This window comes from Papaver somniferum, chromosome 1 (genome assembly GCF_003573695.1).
Source record: "Papaver somniferum cultivar HN1 chromosome 1, ASM357369v1, whole genome shotgun sequence".
In the NCBI taxonomy this organism is placed as follows: domain Eukaryota; kingdom Viridiplantae; phylum Streptophyta; class Magnoliopsida; order Ranunculales; family Papaveraceae; genus Papaver; species Papaver somniferum.
Genome location: NC_039358.1, coordinates 109708039 through 109725897, shown reverse-complemented (window position 1 = coordinate 109725897; position 17859 = coordinate 109708039). Strand labels below are relative to the sequence as shown.

Genomic DNA, 17859 nt, shown 5'->3' with positions numbered 1-17859 from the left:
TTAAAATCTAATGGGTTAGTTGTCCAAATATTTTTAAAACATGGTTCTAATGGACGAGTAAAAATTAATATGGTTGAAATGGATATTAAAAAAATAGTAAAATTGGATTCATCCTAGCTTAAATTTAAAAAAAAAAACGAGATGAAACTAGATGCATCCTGATGTAAATTAAAAATAAGAAAAGGTAGGATGAAACTGTTTACATCCTGGCTATTTTACATTCTCGTTCATTTAAACAGTATCAAATTTTACATGATTTTTTCACCCAGAAATTGTTGATATTGGTCTTTTTAACCAATTTTGTAAACTAAAATCTATAATTAGCAAATGGTAATTCAAGATTTCAGTCATTTATTTATTTATTACAAGCAATTACCAACTGCTCCCATTTTGAAAATCTCGGCTTTCTTTCTTCACCCAACAAATTATATCAGATTAGATTTCCTCTTCTTTTTGGTGCCACTTTTCACTTGCTTTTGATAGAAGTTTTGCATTTGTGGTTATGGATCTACTTTCCTATAAGTATCTACTTGAAAATGATTGTTCTACAATTTTATATCAATTTCCGTTAACCATATTTGTTTCAGTTAATTTCCATTGTTACTGTGATGGACAGTCAAAAATAATAATGAACATTTACCACACACGGGAGAGAAGCGGCTAGATCAAATCTATTATAGATTTTATGATTTACATGGGATTTGAGTGTTATTTATATGATGATTATTACGGTCAAAAAAAACTCATTTCATGTGACTTAGTAGAATTTGCATAGCCTATAGGCATACACAAAGGACAATTATTTACTGTGTCTGTGTTATATCCTTCACAGTTCACACCAACATTCATTCGATAATTTCTCAGTAAATGCTTAACAGATAAGATAATCAATTATTAATTAATTAAATATCTCCGTTACTTAAACTAATCCACCGAGTGAAATATTTATATACGCAAATAAAATATTTAGCACCCAATGGTGCTTCCGTAATATGATCCAAATTTGGAGGGCAATTTTAAAACTAAGGATGATATATTAAATTAATTCACTACTTTTTGGTTTCCTTTTTCATTAAAATAGTGAAATTTAAGCTAGTGATAAAATAAAATAAATAAATATAATTCTCCACCACGTTTCTCTCTCCTCTCTATATTTACACTGTTTCCATATTTTAAGTCCTTTTCTATTTTTTATTTCCATTTTCCTCCTCTTCTTCTGATTTTTCAGTGATTTATGTTCTTCTTCCTCTTATCTGAAGAAAAACAAAGACCAAGTAGGTAGTTGTGACTTGTGAGTTGTTATACTTCACTGCTAATTGTAATCACTGATATATTAAATTTCCCCATCAATCTCAATCAGTGAAACAAAATCTTTTAACTGGAGTTGAGAATTTAGTTTGTGTAGTTTTGAGGGTTTCTCTTTTTTGTGCTCTGGAAATTTGGCATTTGGGGGTTTATACATTGTTCAAGATATTGTGAAATTAACAAGTTTAATCGAAGAAAGGAGGTGTTTTGAATTCTGGGTTAGTGTTGGAATGCGGAAAAAAGATTGGTTTGTGGAGTGGATCGGTGAATCTATGAAGCTTTAATGGAAGAGGTGGTGGTGGTGGTCTTTACGGGATTTTTATTGTTAACTCACACATTATTATTTCATGGAGGGAATAGACTATAATAGATGTCTTGTTTCCTCCAAATTGAGATTACAAAACCTGAATTTATTTGCAGCTACTATTATTTTTGAGGTAATTTTGCCCTACTGTTCATTGTTGTTGTTTTTAGTATGGTTTTTTTTGTTTTGTTTTGTACATGTTTCGTAGATTTTCCTGTTCTAGAGGACGTTTTTTGTTGTGAGATTGTTAAAAATGGCAAGTTTGGTACTTGGTGTTGTTTATCAGTGGTTTTAGCTTTTTTTTGTTTTACTTCCAATAATTTTTTTGCTGTTCTGGGAGGGTTAGGGCAATTTCTCTCTTTGGGTTGTCAGAAATTAATTCATCTTTGTTAATGAACTGTGGAGTCAGTCTGGATTTATAGATTTTTGTTTACTACTGAAGTTTGTTTGTAGATTAAAATCTGATTCTTTGAGAGTTATATTGCAAATTTTACCCAAACCATGCATTAATGGTTTTGTTAAAGATTTGAGGCCTATCAGACTCAGCTGATGTTCTTTGAGAACCAAGTCTTGTTTAATCACTAGCAGTAAAACCAGATCTTTTCTAGACCTTACGGTTTTTTACATTTCTATTGTGTAGATTGTAATGTTCAGCAATTGCTCTTTCTTGTGCATCAGATTGTATTATTATTCATCTGGTTCGAAGCTGGAAGTGCTGAGTTCCAAAACAACCAATTTCAATTGCAAGGCCTTGAAGTTGGAAAGAAAGAGGTTCTCTCACACTCCTGCATCCATGATCAATTACTCGAACAGAGGCGACGGCCTGGTCGCCAGGAGTACTCAGTTACTCCACAATTGTATAAAAAACCTGATAAATCAAAACCACTTAACCACAAGGGAAGGGCATTGCTTGGTTTCTCCCCATCACCAGAGCTACAGAAAGATATCAGACAGCCTATAAGAATATTTCTAAATTATGATGCAGTAGGTCACTCGCCTGACAGAGATTGCCGAAGTGTTGGAAGCTCTGTCAAGGTAAGCGGGTTTGTTTTCAGTTCTGCCCAGATATAGCGAATTGGTTTTACTTAAAACTCATGCCATTGCTGGTATACATGGATATGGTTGCCAATGCGTCCTTACTTCATTTTCTTTGCTGCGCCTTTTCCCTCACTTTCAGCTCGGGGAGCCTCCTGTTACCTCTCTTCCTGGTACACCTGCTTGCAATCCACGTGCAGACCCTCCTATTTTTGGTGACTGCTGGTATAACTGCACCTTGGATGACATATCTGGGGAGGATAAGAGGCGTCGCCTTCGCAAGGTATTCATTTCTTACCTCAGTGACTCCTTACTTTCTGTCTGGCCCTATATGTTTCAGGATCCCGAAGATGTTATGCAGATTGATACTATACTTGAAAAACTAGAGTTAGTTTCAGATTAACAAGAGTATGAGTTTTGTAATTCAGTGGCAGGACTGATATAGTTGACATAATCTAATAACAATTGTGTTGTACTAAAATATGATATAATAAATACCGTAGTATTGCACTTACGAACAGTGGAATCTAGATAAATCTGTCTTATACCAGACAAAGTGTTACCCTATTTTCTATTTATTACCGATGCATGAATCATCCTGTAGACGCGGTATTATTGTTTGAGTGACCATTGCATACTCTTGAAACAACTTATGGACGTCTATATCAGTCTCACATATATGTTACACAATAATATTTGGTGTTCAAAGATACACCACACTGCTAATAACAGCATATTTGCAGGCTTTAGGAAAGACGGCAGACTGGTTTAAAAGAGCCTTAGCTGTTGAGCCAGTGAAAGGGAACCTGCGCTTGAGCGGATATTCTGCCTGCGGTCAAGACGGTGGTGTACAGCTACCACATGAATATGTAGAAGGTACCTGTAGTCTAACATTATCTATTTATAATCAAAGTCTATCCAATTGCATATTATATGCTATTCTTATCCTTCTAATTAATTTTGTTTTTGGCAAATAACCACTATTCTTTTGGCAGAGGGTGTTTCTGATGCAGACTTGGTACTCTTGGTAACTACAAGGCCTACTACAGGAAACACACTGGCTTGGGCAGTGGCATGTGAGCGTGATCAATGGGGTCGTGCAATTGCTGGTAACTTGGTTTGAAATTCATCCTTGCAATATTTTTATCTTATATTTGCTCTAATAATAATATACCGTTTCTTCTTTAGGACATGTGAATGTGGCCCCTCGCCATCTGACAGCTGAAGCAGAGACCCTACTTTCAGCTACTCTTATACATGAGGTCAGTAGTTGTCAGTTAATTATGAGTGCGAAAACGTTGTATGTTTTCTTATATGAACATTTCTTCTTGTAGGTCATGCATGTACTTGGTTTTGATCCTCACGCCTTTGCACACTTCCGGGACGAGAGGAAAAGGAGGCGTAGCAAGGTATATACTTCTATTATTTCCTCCATCTGTAGGACTGATGAATAATATCATCGGGTTGAGTTGCATAGATTAGCATGCAGGGAGCCACGACACAAGTATTTGAGTGAACTCAAATTATTCTTCTCAATTTGCAGGTCACTGTACAAGTTATGGATGAGAGGCTCGGAAGGATGGTAACTCGTGTTGTGCTTCCACGTGTTGTGATGCACTCACGATATCATTATGGGGTAAGTTGGCAACATTTTTCTTTGAGGAGATATACAAGGATCTCTATAAAACATCATTAGAATGTTCCGACTTCCATATTTGCAAAAGAACCCTTATTGAGCTTTTAACTACAGGCGTTTTCTGAGAATTTCACTGGGTTAGAGCTAGAAGATGGGGGAGGACGTGGTACATCCGGTATGTTTGTTTCTTTTACCTCATCCTATGTAAGTAGGGAACCAATTTTCATATATTATATCTTTAGCCAGATTTTTGATACTTTGCCTAAAGAAAACTGGAAGGAAGAACAAAAGTAGATGTGGAAGTATAAATGTATCTTCTTGCCCGTATACATGATCTCATGGATACGTACCATCTTATTTCGAGTTGAGGTTACATGAATTTGAATCTGGTAATGGCTAGCAATTCTCAAACACAAATTCATGTTATACTTTTTTTTCCATGCAGGATCTCACTGGGAGAAAAGGCTTCTGATGAATGAAATTATGACAGGGTCAGTTGATACCAGATCAGTAGTTTCTAGGATGACACTAGCTTTATTAGAAGATAGTGGATGGTACAAGGCTAACTATAGTATGGCAGACCATTTGGATTGGGGTCGAAACCAAGGGTCAGAATTTGTTACTCACCCTTGCAATCACTGGAAGGGAGCATATCACTGTAACACCACACAGTTGTCAGGTTGTACGTATAACAGAGAAGCGGAGGGGTACTGCCCCATTGTAAGTTATAGTGGAGACCTTCCTCAATGGGCTCGATACTTCCCCCAAGCCAATAAAGGTGTGTCTTGTGTCCTTATGTTCAATTCAGGGGAGGAGCCAGGTAGGGGCAAGTGGTTTCAGTTGCCCCCACTTGCCAACTGGCTCCCTCGGTCTATCTAGGCCAGTTTCACATTGTCTGTTCTACACAGTGAGAATTTCTTTTTCCCCCTTTACCTAGAAACTTAGCTTCGCACTGGTCTAATTCACTTTTGGCAATGCTACTAATGTTATGCATCTCTAGTTCCATATTTATGAGGTCCTTGTAGACGCACCCAAATTGTTGTTAGTCATTTGGTATTTTGTGTGGCACCGTGATTTTGTCAGTTAAACCATGGGATCAATGATTAAGCCTTACATCAGACAGCAACATTTTTCTGAATGCAACATATTTGGATTCAGGCTGTCATGTCATATTTTAGGACCCTCACTTAGTGCGTCTTTGTGGTAATCATACAGCTTGATTATAATTTAGTTGTCAACTGTCACATTCTCTGGAATCTGGTGACAGGTGTAAGAAACGAATGTGACTATAACAAGATGCTGTTTCATTGGCACTTGCCTGCAATTTGACCCTGTGCCCTTAATCCATACGTAAAAAAATTGAACATGCCTAGGTCTTTCCGTACAAATCGCAGTATCTTCCAGAAAGTCCTTTAGTTCTGGATGTGTCCAAATCATACTTCGTAACTTGGCTAATTTTTTTTTTATTGTCCAATGCAGGTGGCCAGTCTTCGTTGGCTGATTATTGCACATATTTCGTAGCTTATTCGGATGGTTCATGTACAGATACAAATAGTGCCCGAGCACCTGATAGAATGCTTGGTGAAGTGCGAGGGAGTAGTTCCAGGTGAGATATGCTTCAAATAATTATCAGGATTTCATTCATTCCTTTATACAATTATAGCATCTAATAGTTTTTCTTGACTTTAGGTGTATGTCATCATCTTTAGTACGAACTGGATTTGTGCGCGGATCTACGACTCAGGGAAATGGTTGCTATCAGCATCGTTGTGCAAACAACTCATTAGAGGTACAATGTGATTCGTACATACTTTTTTTGCTCTTCTGGATCATTGGGTTGAAGTGTTCATACTCATAAGAGCAATCAGTCTTTGTTCTGTGGGCAGAAATGTGATATTTTTAATTGCCACAAAGGCTGCAACAGCATGCATAATTTGTTGTCATCTTATCTTTCGTTTAACAGGATCTATTTATCTACTGTATAGGTTGCCGTAGATGGGTCATGGAAAGTGTGTCCTGAAGCTGGGGGGGCCATCCAGTTTGCTGGTTTCAATGGTAAGAATTGTTTCTACCAACCTTTAAATTGCTTTTTTGATATCTTCCCTCTCTTCGTTCTCCTACTAATGCTTGGGGCATTATATGCTTATTTGGATTTTGCAGGACAACTTATCTGTCCAGCTTACCATGAACTTTGTAGTACCGTGCCAGTGCCTGTATCTGGTCAATGTTCCAGTTCGTGTAATTTTAATGGGGATTGTATTGATGGAAAATGTCATTGCTTTCTCGGATTTCACGGTCATGACTGTAGTAAACGTAAGTCTGAAGAGTGGGCCTTCTTTTGCTTAGATTTCTAATAATGATGAATATTATGAAAAATATGGTGGTAACTGGTAAACATGATAAATTTGGTCGCATCTCTTGACTGAAGTGATTCTTTTTCTGCAGGCTCTTGCCCGGACAATTGTAATGGGCATGGTAAGTGCTTAGCAAGTGGGATTTGTGAATGTGAAAATGGACATACTGGTGTTGATTGTTCAACTGGTAAGTTTTTTTCTTTTAAAGTGATTGTGTCTACGTGGAGGTTTTTTCTTCGACATTTCTCTCTATAGTGATGTCGAAATCTAAATTTTATTGAATATGACCTGTGGGCCCTTTGAATAGAGTTCTCGATTAAATTTAGATTTTTAATACTTGCAAATGTTATTATGCAGCTGTTTGTGATGAGCAGTGTAGTCTGCATGGTGGTGTCTGTGACAACGGAGTATGTGAATTCCGTTGCTCGGACTATGCCGGATACACATGTCAGAACAGCTCCACACTCCTCCCTAGCCTTTCAATTTGTAGGGATGTTCTTGCCAGGGATGCAGTTGGCCAGCATTGTGCCCCTAGTGAGTCGAGTATATTGCAGCAGTTAGAAGCAGCTGTTGTCATGCCCAATTACAACCGATTGATCCCTGGTGGTCGCACCATATTTAGTATATTTGACAACGGCTACTGTGCGGCGGCAGCAAAGCGGTTAGCCTGCTGGGTAAGTTCTTTATTCTTTTTCAACATCACCTTATCTTATATTGGTTTCATTGTAGAATCCTATTGTTCTAAACTTTCTTCTTCTTTTTTTCCTGATAAATAGTGTGGTACTTTGCATAACATCGTTGTGTATGTCTGCTTAATTTCAGATCTCCATACAAAAATGTGACAAGGATGGAGACAACAGGCTTCGAGTTTGCCACTCAGCATGTAGATCATATAATGCAGCATGCGGAGCATGCCTTGACTGTTCAGACCAAACTCTTTTTAGTAGTGAGGAGGAAGGGGAGGAGCAGTGCACCGGCTTTGGCGAGATGAGACCATGGTGGCTTCGCCGATTCCGGGGTTTCTACTCCTAGGAACAATAGCTTTTGTAGGAAATATGTATAGGTCCCTGTAAATTTTTTTTCTTTTTTGTAATATTTTTTATCTTTTTTGGTAGAGTATTAATTGTAGGAAATGTGTCTTCTTCCACCCTATCTAGAAAATCCTTAAACAAGGATTGGGTGGTGTGTCAGTAAGCTGGGCTTTCAAAGATGTTAGTCCAAGTTGTCAAAGGTGAAAAAAAATCCAAGTAACAGAAAAAGAAAGAAATGAAAGAATGAAGCTATGTTTTAAGATGCTAATGAAGAGTAAATGCCTTTGGCCCAAGGCCATTTTGGCAAAAATGCAGATTTGCTGATCTTGGCATTGTCTTGTTTTTATTTTTTCCTCTCAGAAAGTTGTTTACAAGGCTATGTTCAACTGTAAAATATTCATCTTGTACTTGTGACTAGAGAAATGGATGGATGTTAAGTGTCATTTCATGATTCATCCCAGATGCAACTTAGAAAAGAACTTCTGTTGCTAAAAACAGCACATGATGCCAGCCTAAGCCATGAACTGGTTAAGGGAGACTTGTTTGGGCGTTGGAGATCCTATTTAAAAAATATAACTGCTAATAAAGGACAGAAATTACAGCACCACAAGAAATAGGGCAAAATTGGGATTGTTTTAAACAATTTATGAATCACCAGATGAATTCTATGAGATTATCGCCAGATACGCAAAGAAGATAAAAAAATGAAATTAAGAATCCATCTAAGGAGAGGCAGTGGGGCAGAAAGTGATGAGATAATCAGACCCCGCACTGCAAGTAAACGTACTTGAAGCATCGTCATAAGCGTAACTATATGCAGAAGGGCAAGCAGTCTTGAACATAGTGGAGTATCCAGTAGGTCCACATTTATCAGGTGTGGCGTGCTCCCCATTACAACAGTACTCTTCCGTATTAAAAGCACCACAAGCACTCTTACAAGCCACCACTGTACCATCCACCACCACTTGAAGTTCTGCTGGGCACCTTGCATTTACATCCGATATGCAACCAGCATATCTGCAATCTCCAGTCCCGCCGGAACTAGTGATACCCACGCCCACATTGTATCCATCAACTAGGCTAACATCATAGAAGTCCTTATCGTTAGGTGTACCAGCAGTTCCTAAGGTGAATTCAGCCAAACTAGATGGTACTGCTCCACCGCCTGTGCACCTCAGTACCGCCCCACAATCACCTGTTGCACATACTCCGTTACCGCTGTCATCAAAGTTACATCCGGTGCGAGCCCAGAATCGTCCGGACCACCCTGCTGGTGCTGGAAGTGGAACCGACACGCCAGGCGTTAGAACAAATCCGCCATCACCAAGAGTATTCATACCGTTGCCGCATAATGTTGCTGGCCAGATAGTGTGGTTGCAATTGTTGAAGAGTGTGAATACTGTTGCTGATGCTCCGTTTCCTGCAAATATACATGTTATGAGATTCTAATTCGCAGACAATGAAGAAAAACCAAAGTTAAATCTCTAATATGTACGAGGCTAATCGTCATATTCTAAGAGTGTTGATATATTGAGAATTCAGATCTATTCGATCCGCAGATATCAGTGATATATGTGCAGTGTGCACTCATTAAAAACATTCCGCAGTGTAAACACGAAGAACCGGGTGAGATCATGCTTCCATTATTGACATTTTAATGAGTTGTGAATAGAAAAAACTAAATCAGTTTCTAGAGTACAAGAATTGTCAAGCAAAAAAGACATTACCTGCTAGCAATACTAGGAAGAGGCTAATAAGAGAAATTTTTCCCATAAGCAACTCCATCTTTCTTCCTCTTCCTCTTCTTCTTAACAATCTGGTTTTATGGGAGTGTGTACGTATGTATATACAGAAAACTGGAAATGGGAAGCAGAGAGAGAGAGACAGTTTTTTCGTGGGATCATGCAAATCCCTATATAATATAAAAGTAACATAAATGGTACTGATATTTGTCCCTTACTACTCCCTTTATTTGGCTTTGTTTACAGATTGTATAACTTGGTAAAAAAATGAACAAAAAATCTAGATGAACCGGGGAAGTGAACTCCCTGGAAACCGCATACACATCTATCCCTTAGATGGGACCCTCTGTTCCTCCCCACCGGCGGGGCCCACTCATTTGATGTGTGTGTCCGGTTTTTGCTTTGTTTTTTTCCCGGTTCGTATAGAATTACTCAAAAATGAAACACTTACCTGAATTTCCGTTAACTATATGCTTTCGGGCCAAATTTTACATGTTTCTCTTTCTCGGTTAAGAAAAAAATATGGTTTGATTAATTAGTAAATATTTTTAATTATACCCAACCAAAGGTATTTAACAGGGTATAAATTAAAATCAAAGTGTTTAATCCAAAATTTGAGAACTAGATTTGGACAGAATATACCATGTTTGAAAGTTAAAACTCTACTTTCCACAAGACAAACAACACATGACGGCAGAGGAGAATCTCACTGAGAATTCGAGGAAGTATCACGTGATATAGCAGTTGTCTGTTACCTATAATCTCTGGCTTCCAACCAGTCCACGTTCAGAGACGGTCGCAAAATCACGTGCCATGTCTTCTCATTTGCCTTTACATCTGAGTAGGGGTCAAATATTTACGGCATTCAATCCAATTCTGCAGGAAGTTTCAGTTTTGGCACCAAATGTAAGGAGGAACATTGGTATCAATTTCACCACCTATGAAAACTATGGATAGCCTGAAATAGTTTGCGTGGGCGAGTTAGCCAGTTAGGTGCAATAAATGATAAGCAAATGAAGAGCCGAGCAAGCAACCACTGATTTAAATATACCAACATACAGATTGGGATTGTGAAACTTCAAAGTTTGCAAGCACCACCCACACTGAGTCTCACTTTCAGTAAGACCAAATCACTCTAGATTGTGATGTTCCATCTTTTCGACACCACCATTTTTCTAAACAAAAAGAAAATTGTAAACGAAAACAAATGAAGTCTTAAAAAAGAGAGCTCCATATGTTGACCCACTGTCCTGAATTGCTATGATGTGTAGCAGAAACTTGGCTGAAACCCATAGCTGGAAAGTCGATTTACAAACACGTATAATTAAGCATTTTAGTCAGGTTTAAGGAAAAAATTGACGCTTTAAAGAGACAAGTGACATTGAACAAGAGCTTTTCTAGTGTATACTTCAGATGCAAGCTTATAACAATGTTGCAAGTGTTCAACAGAGGAAAGTCTCCCACCGGTGGAATTTACCACATATTACAGGCGCCTAAACTATTAAAGAAACCATTATTCATCCAAAAATTATATAGTACACTACAAGGGGTTCTGATTTATGCTGACTATTGAAACTGCGGATCCTGCTGACATTCTCTACTCACAACTTTGATTACTCCGACTAAACATTTCCTTAACAATGCCAGTAACTGGGGTCTGGGGATGGTCGGATGTTGAAGTAGGTAACAGTTGAAAGACAAGCACAGGCTAAAGTCACATATACTCTGAACCAAACAGAGAAAAACAAGAGGAAGACACCCAAGCTGGTCAAGGAGATTACCACAGTGACATTAACAAGGCATTTCACTGTGGGCAGATCTCCCTCAGTTCCTTGACAAGGGAAATGTCCTTTAGCCTTAAAATCAGAGAGCAAATGATCTTTGAGCTCGAAGGTATTCATCAGCCAAGCAGCAGTCTCATCTTCAGATATCGGGATCTTGTTTAGGGGTATACGTCGAATGTGAATGTGAACTTCAGAAGGATCCACCCCATACACATTGTCCATGAGGGTAGGGAATCGGTGCCTGTAGCCAATTGTTACATCATAAACTGCAAAAATTGAACACAAGAAGGTATGTCAAACGACATGTAACGCATGAAAGTGATAAACACTGTAACATGCTTTATTCAGATGTGTGTCTGATATTTGAACAATGGCACAATGAAGATGCTACGGATGAATAAGATCAGAATAGACAAGCCAGGGTTTTTTTCCACAGGAAAAGCACCCTAAAAGCTAACCTAATAGTAGCACAAGTGAAAATGGATTATTTTGTCCTTGAAGTAAATGGTTTGCATCGCTATTGCACAAGCAGCACTTTGGTGGCACCACAACTGGGAGAGGAAGAATGAAGGGAAACCATACCTGCATCCAAGGAGCTCCTCAGAGTGTCCAAGCATGCATGAAAGCCCCTTGTTTTTGGCAGAAGCACATTTTGAGGACCGGCAAACCCTTTTCAGCTGCGTACTTCTGACTCCTCGTGCACTTCTGCTCACTGCAAATAAAAACAAGTGAAGCTTAGTCGCAACAAAGTACACCATATCACACGTATCTTTCAGCTTTACAATAAGGCCCTTGAATGGGGTTAGACATTAGCTTTAGTTTCATCTGTATAAGGAAAAAGAAGTTAAAATTTCAAGTGGCAAATGCAAGATGCTAATCTAAATAGCACTGTTACATCAGCAACTAGACAGCCTATCTGTAAACAGAACTGAATATAAGAAGATACATTGGTGACTTACGTATAATCAGTGCCTTCTGGGAATACTGCAAGCCACATCGGATCTCGGGGATCAGTAAAAGTTGAAAGCATCTGGCGCATTTTTGAGGCATCAACTTCCCATTTTCTCTCCACTGAAATGAAATCTAGAATGTGGAATGACCAACCGAAGACTGGTAACTTCATTAAGCTGCTCTTTAGAACATACTTGATATATCCCAAGCTCCCTTTTCGCAGTGCAAGGTCCCACAAGTACATCCAGTCAACCTCAGTTTGATGGTTTGCAATAAGCAGAACACGTTCCCTGGGCGGAACAGGTTCTCCAGAGAATAACTTTAGTCTTGTTTATCTTTTCAAAGAGAAAAGGCCACAGAGCAAGCCAGGCACCAAAACAGAAGGACGTTGCTTTCCTGCTATAATGTATACTAAAAAATCGTATAACAATAGTGGTAAAAGGAGAACAACATACCAGCATCATAAATGCTGTTAAAAGTAGTACTAATAAACACAAAAGGCCCCTAACTATCCTAACAGGAGTTAACTGGCGGTGACTTGGAGGACCATCATTCGACGTGAAAGACTTATGGGCTTCCATCTGCTTAAAAGAATTGTATAAACCCTTTTTCGGTAGTAGCTGCAAAACCAATGCCAGATAGATTTGCCACTGAACGGCAGCTCAGACTCCAGGATATGAATGCTGCAGACTCATATGGTTTATGATCAAGTCATCTACCAGAAAGAATTAGTATCCGTGGTATATTTATCCCAAAAATTCTAAGTTCAATACTGACAGATACTTGGTGCAAGTGGACAATTGAGTCCTGGTTCCGGGATGTTTGCTGAACCTGCATTAGGATAACGATGGACGGTCTTAGAACAGTTATGTAGTACTAGTAGTATATTAATCCCGAAACCCAGGTGATCTCGCTCATTAACAAAGCCTGGAACCAAAAATTAAACTCAAACCTAAGAGAAGTTATGCCTAGGATTTAGGGAGCAGAATGATGGACAGTCGAGGGCTCTCGAACAAAATGTGAAACAACATTTTTATCTTGACAATGTCTTAACTAGAAGAGGACAGGAAAAACAAAGTACACCGAACGATAACTATTGCATCTCATTTGGGCAATACAAAAAAACCATGCATCTTATATTCACAAAAAACTGGTTAACAAATACTATTTCACTTTTACACATTAGTAACTAAATCCACAACTACCGTTCAAGACATTTAATCAAATACATAGACGATAATATAATAAAAAAATTATGATTGATAAGTAACGTATATATTTGCAACATCTAACAACACAAACTCAAAACAAAATTCACAAACTAGGCGATTATGTACAATTTCTAAGCAAGATTAGCTAAATGTTAACCTAAGAAACATATGTACTAATGATGATAACCTAAGAAACCTCATTTGATAAAGGGTTTGAAAAGAGAGATAAGGATAAGGAAATTAGGTTTCTTACCAACAAATAGTAGCCTGCAATGAACTTTGGGAAGGCTTATCACCAAATAGAGAGAGAGATCGAAAGGATTTGTGGTGCCAACAAAAATTCTCACTCCAGCTGCTATTAGTGTATGTACATTGTACTGGACTTGCAACTTTTTCGAAATAGTATCCTTGGGACTTTACTGTGGGTGGGAAACCATTTCAACTTTGCTCAAATAGTAATTCCCGTAATGTAATCCACCCTCCTCCGTCTAGTAACGTGTCAAGTATTGTCAGCAACCACTTTTATACATTGCCACGGCGATAGGTTTAGGATCATTTGGGTATCGTGGAGGGTTCAGTGGGATTTCCACGTGAAATTTTACTTAAATCCATACGAAAATTGTTATTGGGGAATGCTTAAAATCTTGGGTAGTGTTAATCATGCAAGTGCAAACCCCGTTAACCGATGTTTAAACATAGAGTATAGTTGTATGGTACGGTAATTGTTATTGGATTTGGGAATTTACTCGAATTTCAACTTCCATAGTACTAGTACTACTGCTCGCTTTAACCCAATATATTTTTTTACCTCAAGGGGTTCCAGTTTTTCTTTCCTCAATTGCATTTCTGATAGTGATTGACTGAACGTGATTTGAACCACTCAAAAACAGTTTTATTGGTAGAGCAAGTCTTACGGTAGAATTCAACCTATTCCAAGTGTGGAAAATTCATGGAATGTCAAGTCTAGTGGCTTCCAAGTTGGGGTTTTTCACAGAAAATCCAAGCAACGTTCCATGATTTGGTGGAAGGGTTCGTGGAATCCATCTAAACGCCAATAAGAATAGCGTTGAACGCCAATAAAATTGGCGCAGTAGAGGACAAGAAACGCCAATATGAATGGCGCTTAACGCTAATCAAAATAGCGTAAGTCAAGCGCTAAAAAGAATGGCGTTCAGCGCTATTAACAATAGCGTTTTTCAGCGCCAATCTTAATTGCGCTAACCACAAAAAACATCCAGGAGCCACTCCACTTCCCCAATCCTATACTTAGTTTTTTTTTCTACTTTCTCATTTTTTTCCTCTTGAACAAACTAGTTTTTTGGTTTCATATATTGAATCAAATCAAATCAAAAAGAAGATAAAATTGATTGATACTAAAAATACTTCAACTACATTGATTCCACTACATCAAATTGCAAAAAAAAAAAAAAAAAAAAAACATAATTGAAGCTACATAGTTCCATAAGCTACATAGTGTTAGGATAATCAAGTGTTCTAAGAGGATAACCATGTTTTTCCAAAATCTTATTTTGTTTATCCAACATAAATTGTTGCTTCCATTCCGGCAAGGTCTCAACCACCACATCCAACACTTCGAGCTCATGTTTCTCCAAAGCCAAATCCACTGATTTGTTTTTTGTCTCTGCAATAGTTAATAAATATTCTTCTTGCCCATCCAATCTTGCCATCTTCTTTGCATTCTCTTCACTAAAATGTTTCAAAATACGCTCAGTTTCGTCGTTGATGGCCGATAGCTCCGAAGCTTCCCTTTGTTGAGCCATTTTCCCCGTTGGTCGACGAGGGCCATCCTCTTCATGCCATCTTGGGTCGCTTCTTGCGGGAGCACTACTTGTTGAAGCATTAACACTAGGAGCATATCTTCCACATTTTGAGTAGGATCAATTTCTTCGGGATTGAATCCGAGAACATGGGCTTTGAAAAGTCGATACACCTCTTCATTTTGAAAGGATTTTCCCTTGCTAACCTTACTATATTCCAATCTAGCTTTTCTCTCCTACAAAAAACAAACAAAAACCCAAGTTAGAAATCCTTCAATAAAATAAAATGATATACATTAAGAAATCTTAATAAAACTTACAAGATCATCAATTCCGCATCCGCTTGCATTGTTTCTATGCAAATTTCTTAAGATACCAACCCATTTTTTGACATCTTTTTCAAGGTACCAAATCTATTTTGCAACTTATGAACAGTTATGTCATTTTTATTCCCAAAGCTGCTTACATAGGTATCGAATACCCGCTCCCAAAACTGGTTTGATTTTTGATCAACTCCGGCAACACCATCAAGTGTAATGCTTATCCAAGCTTTGGTGATTGCAACATCTTCGGGTGTAAGATATTTTGCGATGGTTAAAAAAAATTCTGAATTGCAATGAATTTTAAGAAGATGGAGAAAAATCTAGAGTGGCCAAGTTTTCCAGTGCAATCAACTTGGAAATCAAAAGCAGGATCTGCAACAACTATTTCACTTAGAATACGTAAGAAAAGAGGTCGATACATACCCAAAGGCGTCAAAGTACGAAATTATATGTACAACCAATATTCTAAAACCATCGCCAATCCACACATGTTTTTTCCACCTCTAGCAACCGCACTCATGCTACTATACAAGTGACTAAAACAAGCCGAACCCCAATCATAATTACCAATCGCATTCAAATCACGCAAAGAAGCGATCCAACCTTTGCTTGCTCTTGTAGTGGTACGTGCCAATAAAACTTTTGAAATCACCCATAATAAGAAGTATCGAGTCAAAATCTCCCAATTTTCATCATTAATTGGATTGTCCTTGATATAGTTTGCGAGGCAACTAATAGGAAATTCAGGTAAGTTCTTGTTGTACTTTGCATACCCATGCAAAGGTCCAAAGTAGGTATCCTCTAGTTGTTGGTTTTCTCTACTTTTCCATTTACTTGTAGCGGCGTGTTCCAATCTTCTATGACCATTTCCAATAGCAATTCCAGTTAAGTGAACAAAATCTAAAGAGGTGAAACCAATTTCAAAGTTTGGGAAATGAAACGAATTGGTACTATACCACCACCTCTCTATGATTGCATAAGCTAGTTTTTGATCAGCTCTCTTAATTCTAATTTCAAAAAATCTAGCAAGGCTGGAATTTTGAAGAACTTGACTAGCACTTTCATGAACCACCACACGGTCATATAAATCCTCAAGGTCTTCTAGATTACTTCTAAATGTGATACCATGTTGTGTATCAAGTGGGTCTATACTTGAAGAAATATGTTTCTCATCCGGTTCTTTTGAACTCAAGATCATAAACACATCCATATCCACAATCTATACAAAATCATCAAATTAAAATCAATATAGTCACACAATGCACTTAAATTGTTTACATAATGTAACTAACACATGTTAATTCATTATCTCATGGCAATTTCACAATGTTCATCATCTAAAACCCTAAATAACACAATATTCATCATCTAAAACCCTAAATTACATGTCAAATTCGTCATTGTGAATCAAAATTGTTATCATTCATCATACAATCGAGTATCATGCATACAATCAACAATAATATCATATAAAGCCCTAACATTTCATCAAACCATAAAATAAACTCAAATTATAATTCAACTAACCTCTCTTTGGATTCTCAATCAAATTGAGAAATTTAAGTATGCTTCGATTCCTTATGAAGCAGAGAACAAACCCTTTGAAGCAATTTCTTTGATTTGGACCATGCTCTGAGAATTAAACAAGGGGGTTTTAGGTTTGGTTTTTCTTTCTTTTTTTTCACTAGAAGATGAACTGAGGAATAAGAAGAAGGGGTCGATGGTGTTACTGGATATAGAATCAAAAAGCGCTAATAAGAATAGCGTTAGGCGCTAATAAGAATGGCGTTGGACGCTATTAAGAATGGCGTTTGACGCTAATAAGAATAGCGTTCTGACCGTTGACTAAAGTCAAACGCTATTCTTAATAGCGTTTTTTCTGCGCTATTATTATTCGCGTTTTACGCTATTCTTATTAGCTTTTTCCGTGTTCCACCATTACACTTGCACTTCCATCCACAGTTCCAAGTGCTGAGGTGGCGTGGAAGATGGAAGATGGTTGGATTCCTCCACAAGACTTGCTCTTACTAAATGCTTTTTCCTTTGAAACTGTTCTCTCCGATGCGATCGGTTTTTGCATTCTCGTATTAAGTCAGTATTTGGAATTATTTTTCTTTTTCTTGTCGGAATGTTTAATCATGTATGGCCACAAGCGTGTTGTTTCTTATTACTTTTTGAATTTGATGTATTTGAAATAAATGTAATCATGATTTCCATTAATGAAAATTGAATCACCAATTTTATTTTATTTTGTAATTAACTCTTCCGATAGACTGCTAAATGAAATATTGGGTGAGGTTGTTAAACCCCCACTTTTTCAGACACATACACTTATTAGTTCATGAGATTTACCAACAATTTCAAAATATCTAAGGCAATGACTGAGAAATCTCCAACTTACTTCG

General features: G+C 37.7%; 2 protein-coding genes and 1 pseudogene across 2 annotated transcripts; 1 reads left to right on the top strand and 2 right to left on the bottom strand.

Annotated features, from left to right (window-relative positions):
* Nucleotides 1-1199: 1199 nt before the first annotated feature.
* On the top strand, nt 1200-8044 carry LOC113296223. The gene is made up of 17 exons (XM_026544547.1): nt 1200-1742; nt 2288-2644; nt 2787-2927; nt 3388-3520; nt 3640-3753; nt 3833-3906; nt 3979-4053; nt 4188-4280; nt 4395-4455; nt 4726-5058; nt 5760-5886; nt 5970-6069; nt 6266-6335; nt 6441-6593; nt 6726-6821; nt 6992-7308; nt 7457-8044. Exons 1-17 carry the CDS (start codon nt 1653-1655, stop codon nt 7664-7666), a joined length of 2544 nt encoding a protein of 847 aa, XP_026400332.1. The 5' UTR covers nt 1200-1652; the 3' UTR covers nt 7667-8044.
* Nucleotides 8045-8279: 235 nt separating this feature from the next.
* LOC113296215 (pathogenesis-related protein 5-like) lies at nt 8280-9611 on the bottom strand. Its single transcript, XM_026544539.1, has 2 exons — nt 9393-9611; nt 8280-9085 (listed from the first exon to the last, which is right to left on the bottom strand). The coding sequence occupies exons 1-2, from the start codon at nt 9448-9450 to the stop codon at nt 8388-8390; spliced, it is 756 nt and encodes a 251-aa protein (XP_026400324.1). The 5' UTR covers nt 9451-9611; the 3' UTR covers nt 8280-8387.
* A 1151-nt stretch (nt 9612-10762) lies between these two features.
* On the bottom strand, nt 10763-13482 carry LOC113296206 (annotated as a pseudogene).
* Nucleotides 13483-17859: the final 4377 nt, after the last annotated feature.